Below are 8,457 nucleotides of genomic sequence, written 5' to 3'. Positions count from 1 at the left end.
TTTTAGTAAAAAAAAGAAAATTATATTAAAAAATTACTTTAAAAAATAGAAAGAAAGATATCTCAAACGAAATCTTAAAATTCTTGCCCTGCCCTGTGTCCTATATGGTTACAGCAAGTGGTAAGCAAAGCTCATCATCAATGAAGCAGAAAAGTTCATAATGATAATGATAATTCCAGTTTGTTCTGACAGTAGCCACACATTTCATATATGCTGGATATTATTTGCATTTGATTCTGTGATATTTTATCATTATTGTTTTTTTAATATAGAATTGCTGTACAGGAACATCGTGATGGATAGTACAACATCATGTGGCTTCATGTACAGCAGTATGATGCGTCGCATTGCACAGAATTATATAGAGCTTCAAATATTCGATGTACCTTCTATAATTTTTCTTTCCTGCTCCGAATAACTTTCCTTTTTTTTTCAATTGTTTTTTGGGGCCCATTCTTAGGAAAAATTATTTGTGCGGATATCGGACGGTGTTTGGCGATCAATCAGAACATATCATAATTTTTTTTTATTTGATATCGTTATGTATTGAGTGACGTGGCATATTCTGATTGGTCTTCAAACTATCTAGTGTCCGTGCAGAATAATCTAACATTTTTAACATTGTTGGTCTTTTTTTATTAAAAAAATGTTTATAAAATTATGTCTTTTTAGGATGGTTATAATTTTTCATAATTGATTTTAAAGTTAATATAAGAAAATCAGCTTAATTATTTTGATTATAAAAGTAATTCTAATCATGTTATTTTTAAAAACATTGAAAAAGCAACAAGAAAATAAGAATGAATGTGAGCTGTTTCTAATAGATAGGTTTTATTTGGGATGTTTTTTTATTACTTTTTAAAATAAACTTTTAGTATGAAAGTTAAAGTTTTAAAAATTGTTTTAAAAAATAGTAAGAAAATTATTACAAATAAAGCCTTAGGCTTCGTTTGAGACGGTATGTTTATTTTTTAGTATAATTTTTTTTTATATCACTGAAAAAATATGTCTAAAGTTGTACCAAATAAAGTCTTAGATTTTGTTTAGGATCATTTGGGTTTTACTTTTAAAAATATTTTTTTGTATAAAAAATTTTTGAACGATAATTTTTTATAGTAAAATATTATTTTAAAAAATAATAAGAAAGTTATTCTAATATTTCATAAAAATTATGCTTCTCCTATGTTTTAGATAAACAAACTTACCCAGCTAACTAAAGATATTAAGTCCCCATTTAATATTTTATCTTTTAAAAATAATAAACTCAACAGAAAAAAAAACCGCCAATGTCAGCCTCAATCGCTATAAAAATTTCATGCTCCACCATCGACGTGTGAAAGATAAAGAGATGAGTTGTAGTTGAGAGAATTATAAAAAAGAGGGCGAAAATAATATTTTTTAACATTACTTTAAAAAATATTATGTGCGTAAATAGAAAATAATAGATATTAAATATATAAATATTATAATTTTAAGTATAACTACTATGTAAGAACTTTTATTTGGTCCGGTGAACGTACGTAGAGCTACGTTCGGCCGGCACTAAGATCGTAGCACAAAACGAGAAATACCGAGCAAATACCGAGCAATACCAACAATAACGAGAAATACCATTATGTGAAGACAAAATACAGAGTAATCCCAAAAAATACCCAATTTTTTCTAGGAAAACTCGGTATTTTTTGGGATTACTCGGTATTGCTCTTCGCAGAGCAGTATTCCTCGTTATTACCAAACAATACCTAACAATACCGACCAAATACCGAGCAAAAATTGAGTAACAATCCTCTGACGGAACGTAGAGCAACGTATGGTCAGAGGACGTAATAAAAGTTCACTATGTAAAGACCTCTAATATTTTAAATTAGAACCATGTCTCCTATATTTAAATGTTTATATTTATAAAATATTCACTTCAAACGCCAATGAAATATTAAAATATTTTATTCACAATCTATTGAATTGGGGGTGTAGCTCATATGGTAGAGCGCTCGCTTCGCATGCGAGAGGCACGGGGTTCGATTCCCCGCACCTCCACTTTTGATATAATAATATATTTTCGTTATTGATGTATTATTAAGCAATGCCGATCAATTTCTTATTCGAAGAATTTTGTGGGTTTTCGCTACTTTTATTTATTTTTTATTATAATAATTTGAAAAAGTTCGATGCTCATTCAAACAATATTTATTTTTATACAACTCATTTTAATATGTTGTTTAGAAGATGCGGTTGTCAATCAAAAGCTCATGAATTTGAAGCTTACATATGTGAAGAAGTAATTATGCGTATAAATTTTAATAAAATCATGACATGTGAATTTTTAATATATATTTTTTAAAACTTGTGGCCCGACGACCCGGCCTGATCCAGAGGTGAAAACTTCAGATTTGCGGTAGATCAAAAGTTACGGAGACGGTTTTCCTTTCATCTTCCAACAAAGTATGAGTGTTAATTTCGGGTCACGGGTCGGATTTGAGTCGAACCCAAAATTGACCCGACACTATTCGGGTCTATCTGAACCCGACCCGTTTCTACAAACGGGTATGTTTTTCGGACCCGAACCTGACCCACTTCAGGTTTGGGTCAACCCGACCCGGATGACCCGGGTCGGAGAAAAAAATGTTAGTTTTCGGGTCCAAAAACGGGTCAAACTCTGCTTTTCGGGTAAAAAAAGGGTCAATCCCTGGTTACCAGATCAAAACGGTTTTCGAGTAAAACGGGCCATTTTCGGGTCAATTTCGGTTCAACGGGTTAACTCGAACCTGACTTAATTTTTGAAACATGTCAAATTGTTGAATACGAACTCGACCCGTTTCGAGTCAACCTAAACTTGACCCATTTCAAGTTTGGGTCAACCCAAACCCCAATTTTTTGGGTATGGTTAGGGTCGGGTCCAATATTGACACCCCTACCAACAAGCATTGGAGTCGATTTATTCATGTTCGAACAAGCTTAGACCTCATCTAGGCATTCTTTTATCTCCTTAATTTCATCATCTTCAAACAATGTTAGGTGCTATTTTCTCGTTCAAGGAGTTTAGACGTAGAGCTATGTCCGGACTCTACACGTAATAATTTCTTACATATGTGACGTGTGTTTTTACCTTTTTTTTAATATTTAGACAAAATTAGCACACACACAACATAGGTAAGATTTGAATATAAAATATTTTAATTAGTTCTTGAAGTTCTCAACTAACAGATTAAAATGAGCCACGGTTGAATTTATTTTGATTGACTCAAAATCCAAAAATAAAAATTAAAAACTAAAATAAAATTTATATTATTCTTCTATCTCCTTCATATAATATATTAATATCTAAGATTTTTTACGTCAAAATTAAACCGGCGAGCCAATATGAACCACGCTTCCTCATTCGAAACGGACCGGTTTAGTAAACAGGCTGACGTGGATCTGACACGGTCTACTAACTGACAGAATACTGTAGATCCCATAATCCTCCTTGCTGTCCCAAACGCACTTTTCAATCTTTCCAAACACCCTTTCTCTCTCTGTCTCTCTCTCTTACCCCACCCATCGCCATTTTTCACCACCACCCGCTACAGACAGATCCTGCAATGAGAACCGCCATAGCTTTCTGCTCTCCCTCCACCTCCTCTCTTCTTCCCCCCGCTATATATCCCCTCACTTGCCTCCTCCCCCTCCCTCCTAAACCGCCGATCTCCTCCCAGCCGTTCTCCAAGGTAAGAATTCGTCGATCCCACTTCCGCTGCGCTTTTCTCAACGCGCTGATTTTACTATTGCCTTGATTCAGAAGCGATTGGTAATTCGCGGTTACTTCAACTCCGAGAAAGCCGAAGAAGATCCGATGGTGATCTCATCTTCTGCTAGGGTTTCGGAGAGGAACCTGGTGGTAAGAGGCCGCACCATCCTGTCCTCCGTGCCGGGAAATGTGATTTTAAGCTCTGTTGTTAGTTCCGGTCCCGTCCAAGGCTTCTTTCTTGGAGCCCAAGTCTCTGATCTCAGCTCCCGCCATGTCGTCTCTCTCGGAATCCTCAGGTTCCGCTTCTTTGGCTTTCCCCTCAATTTGCTCATTTGGGCGTTTCAGATTTGGTCGATTTTGTTGATGGGAACGAGCTTAGGTTTGTTAAGTAGCTAAAAGAATATTTCCTATTAATTCACTTCTTAATGACATCAAAATAGTCAGACTTATTTTTAGTTCGTTTATTAAATGTAAAAAAAAAAAAAAAAAAATCTTCAATCAAGCTCACTTCATTTGTTTAAAGAATGAGTTCATTGAGCCAAACGATCATATTTAATTTTAAGAAGGCTGTTTGGTATCCTATTTTCGGCTGAATTTAAGCAAGATTAAACTTAAATCCTGTTGAACAGAGTTTTGAAGTTTTTAAATTCTATTTTTTATCAGAAAATTTAGTGAATTTAAAGCAAACTTCTCGCAAGACAATTAAAATCTGAATAAATAGTCAAATAGTTTAAATTTTAATCCTCTGATGATTTACTAAATTTGAATTTATTAAATCCTACTTTGAAACCAAACTGTTCTTTTTTTACTTTGGACTTATTGTTATTTTGGCACTGAATTTTGTAATGGAGTCAGGGAAGCGAGATTCATGGCGTGTTTCCGCTTCAAGCTATGGTGGATGGCGCAGAAGATGGGAAATAGGGGAGCAGAAATTCCCTTCGAAACCCAATTCCTGCTTGTGGAGAGCAAGCCGGAGAACCAAGACACGGAAACACTGTACTCCGTCTTCCTTCCCATCCTCGAAGGCTCCTTCCGAGCTTCCCTTCAAGGAAACTCTAACGATTGCTTGGACGTATGCATCGAAAGTGGCGATGCTGATATCCGCTCCGCCGCCTTCTCCCACGTTGTCTTTGTTGGCACAGCCGCCTCGGACCCCTTCGCCGCCATTACCGGGGCCGTCCGCGCCGTTAAATCCCATCTCCAAACCTTCCGCCTTCGTGAGGAAAAGCAGATTCCGGCGATCGTCGATTTCTTCGGATGGTGCACTTGGGACGCCTTCTACCAGGATGTCACTCAATCTGGCGTGGAGGCCGGCCTTCAAAGTCTCATCTCCGGCGGCGCGCCGCCAAAATTCGTCATCATTGACGACGGCTGGCAATCGGTTGAATCAGATACAGCCTCGCCGAAGCAAAACTCGTTGCCCCGCCTGATCGGGATTAAAGAGAATGGCAAGTTCCAGAGTATGAAATCCATGGTTTCCACGGCGAAGGAGAAGTATGGGCTGAAATTCGTTTATGTATGGCACGCAATCACCGGATATTGGGGCGGAGTTCAGCCGGGGTCGGAAGAAATGGCGGAGTTTGAATCAACTATACAGTACCCGAACATCTCACCCGGAGTTGCAGAGAACGAGCCATGGATGAAAACGGATATACTCACCCTGCAAGGCCTCGGGCTAATAAACCCCAAGAGCGTTCATAAGTTCTACAACGAGCTACACAGCTACCTCGCCACCGTCGGCATCGATGGTGTCAAGGTGGATGTGCAGTCCATCCTGGAAACGCTTGGCACCGGACATGGTGGTCGTGTGCAGCTTGCGAGACAGTACCACGATGCGCTCGACGCATCGGTTGCGAAGAATTTTCCTGATAATGGATGCATTGCCTGCATGTGCCATCACACGGACGCTCTCTACTGGTTTGTTTTAATCTTCTCTCTCTTTTTTCAAGTTTGGATTTTGCTTCGAGGCTGTTTTGTGATATAAACTTCGTGTTTGATGATTTGCCAGTGCGAAGCAAACAGCTGTGGTGAGAGCTTCGGATGATTTCTATCCGAGGGATTCGATGTCGCATACAATTCACATTGCGTCTGTGGCATTTAATAACGTTTTCTTAGGGGAGTTCATGGTTCCCGACTGGGACATGTTCCACTCCCTTCATCCGGCCGGCGAGTACCACGCATCGGCTCGTGCTATCAGTGGCGGCCCAGTTTATGTTAGGTGAGTGCTTAGGAGCTAGGATTTTGGGTGAAATTTTGATGCAAATGAAAGTATTGGTATTAAAAATGTTTTTTTTTTTTTTTTTTGGCTTCTCACTGATAATAAATTTAAATTTATAAAATAAGGATGACACCGGACCAGAAGCCACTAATTCATGTCGATGATCTGATGGCAGTGTCCAAGCACAGATCCAAAAACTTCTTGGAAGAAATCACCACCTAAAAGAAGTTTAGGATATAGAAAAGACAACTAAACTCAAATCAAATCTATTCCATCCTCCTCTATTATTCACTAATCACTTATTTATACACAATTTGGGCCACAAGATTGGCTACACCAACGGCAAGAAACGAATACAAGAATATTACATATAACTGAAGTTTATAACATAACCCGAAATGGGTTGCAAGCATAGCTCCTGCGTCAAAGGGCTTTTTAGTTATTATACTTTATTTAGTTCCGACTTCCGAGCAAATGTGATTGAATTTGCTATTTTGCTTCATATAATGATTGTGTTTATTTTCCTTGTTGAAGTATTTACAATTCTTCTACTAATATCCTAGAAATTCCTTTTTGAAATTTAGATTTACAATGATAATTCTCAATTCATAGTTTATTCATTTAAGCAAATGTGAATTAGAAATTGAAACTGAAATGAAAACCATTGCATGCAAGAACTGTTTATTCTAGGCTTACTTGAATGGTGCTAAACTTGATTGCAATGGAGCAGTGATGCCCCTGGGAAGCACAACTTTGAGCTGCTGAGGAAATTGGTGCTGCCTGATGGATCCATCCTCCGGGCACAGCTGCCCGGCCGCCCCACCGTGGACTGCCTCTTTACAGACCCAGCTCGTGACGGAGTAAGCCTGCTGAAGATCTGGAACATGAACAAATTCACTGGTGTGCTTGGAGTCTTCAACTGCCAAGGCGCCGCCTGGTGCTCTACTGCGAAGAAGAATATATTCCACTCCACAAACTCGGCGGCGGCATTAACTTCCGACATCAGGGTGAGTGATGTCCATCTCATTTCAGAAGCTGCTACCGAGACGAACTGGAATGGCGATTGCGCAGTCTACCGTCTTAGTAAGGGAGAGCTCATTATACTTCCATGGAATGCGGTGATGCCCATCACGCTGAATGTTCTCGAGCATGAAATCTTCACCATCTCGCCCATAAGGGTTCGTCGTTGTTCTGCACTTCAGTTGTTGTGTTTCCTGATGGTTTCAGATTGAACTGCCGTTCTTGACTTTCTTTTAAAATGCAGGTTTTGGCGCCCGGATTCAGGTTTGCTCCTCTAGGCCTGTTGGACATGTTCAATACTGGTGGTGCAATTGATGGGCTAAAATATGAGGTTGCCAAGTTGTTGGAGCTGGATTCCAGCTTTATATGTCAGCCAAATGAGGCTCCTACGCTGCAAGCTGAGAGCAGAAACTATGATATAGGGAGGGTTTGCATGGAAGTGAAGGGCTGCGGAAGAATGGGAGCTTACTCTTCAGCTGAACCAAAGAGATGTTTGATTGGGGCCGAAACCATCAACTTTGCCTATGACGCCTCGACCGGTCTCGTAACATTGCAGTTACAGAGCATGCCTGTAGGTGATAAGAATGTTCATAGTGTGGTGGTTGAGTTCTAGATAGCTGAAGTTGCTGAAGATTTATCTACAGACAAGCTTCTGTTCTGAAGGTGATGAGATGCTGAAGATGCTTTTGTGTGCTTCAAAGCTTTGTTGACATGCAAGCTTCTTCTCTTCTTCAGCAGTTGCTGTTGTAAGTAATGCCATGGGTGAACAGATTTTTGCTTTGGTTGGGCTGACGAGCTTATTATGGCCTGTCATTGATGCTGCTGGAATGCCGAGGATGAAGGCAGTGTCACTGGGAGATAATACCAAAAGAAAATTATTGAAGTTGGTACCATCGGTTATGGCTCCTCCATTATTAAAAAGAGAGATTATTCCGTGCGGACACTGGACACAGCTTATCGTTTAGAAGCGAATCAGGTACAGTCAGGTCATCTAATCAGGTATAGTCAGGTCATCTAGTACTTAGCAATACTGAGCCGCGGTACCGTGTATGGGGGTGATGTGGCGCATTTTAATTGGGCTTTGGATGACGTTCGGCATCCGTACAAAATTATTCATCTATTGAAAAGGTCTTCCGGGTAACGGATTATAGCACAATCTTAATCAAGATAGAGATATGTTGTTTATTCTTCCTTATAATGTCTGATTAAGTTAAATGATGAAGTGTTTTGCGAGTCGATTGTACAAATGATATTTATATGCGTAAATTAAGTGATAGAAGACTGGCAGAGTTGAAGAATAAGGTGTTTATTATCCCAATTTAAATTGAATATTTCAGTTCTTCGAGCTACTCGAGCTGAATTTTTTTCCCAGTAGATTAGCTGATTGAAAGTGTGAGGTTGTTGTGTTCTATTGAGATATTGACGGAACTCATTTTAATTGGTTGGTTCAGAATTTTGACTATTAATAAAGTTTATGTCAAATAGAAGTTTT

The 8,457-nt window shown here is 38.8% G+C and overlaps 1 protein-coding gene and 1 non-coding gene across 2 annotated transcripts; both read left to right on the top strand.

The window, feature by feature from the left end:
- The first annotated feature begins 1,964 nt into the window (after positions 1 to 1,964).
- On the top strand, positions 1,965 to 2,037 carry TRNAA-CGC. The gene has a single exon. It is a non-coding gene; the product is annotated as a tRNA-Ala (tRNA).
- Positions 2,038 to 3,538: 1,501 nt separating this feature from the next.
- On the top strand, positions 3,539 to 8,336 carry LOC110093370 (probable galactinol--sucrose galactosyltransferase 6). The gene is made up of 6 exons (XM_020818234.2): positions 3,539 to 3,707; positions 3,779 to 4,023; positions 4,583 to 5,644; positions 5,736 to 5,945; positions 6,676 to 7,123; positions 7,210 to 8,336. Exons 1-6 carry the CDS (start codon positions 3,582 to 3,584, stop codon positions 7,576 to 7,578), a joined length of 2,460 nt encoding a protein of 819 aa, XP_020673893.1. The 5' UTR covers positions 3,539 to 3,581; the 3' UTR covers positions 7,579 to 8,336.
- Positions 8,337 to 8,457: the final 121 nt, after the last annotated feature.

This window comes from Dendrobium catenatum, unplaced genomic scaffold, assembly GCF_001605985.2.
Source record: "Dendrobium catenatum unplaced genomic scaffold, ASM160598v2 fragScaff_scaffold_384, whole genome shotgun sequence".
Classification (NCBI taxonomy): domain Eukaryota; kingdom Viridiplantae; phylum Streptophyta; class Magnoliopsida; order Asparagales; family Orchidaceae; genus Dendrobium; species Dendrobium catenatum.
The sequence above is the reverse complement of the archived record's forward strand: the minus strand, read 5'-3'. Positions and strand labels throughout refer to the sequence as shown.

Bases quoted from the DNA above. Each gene is read 5' to 3' on its own strand.
- LOC110093370 (XM_020818234.2), top strand. From the start codon at position 3,582: ATGAGAACCGCCATAGCTTTCTGCTCTCCCTCCACCTCCTCTCTTCTT. The intron at 5,645-5,735 runs GTTTGTTTTAAT...ATGATTTGCCAG, and splicing joins CACACGGACGCTCTCTACTG to TGCGAAGCAAACAGCTGTGG. The intron at 5,946-6,675 runs GTGAGTGCTTAG...GCAATGGAGCAG, and splicing joins GGCGGCCCAGTTTATGTTAG to TGATGCCCCTGGGAAGCACA.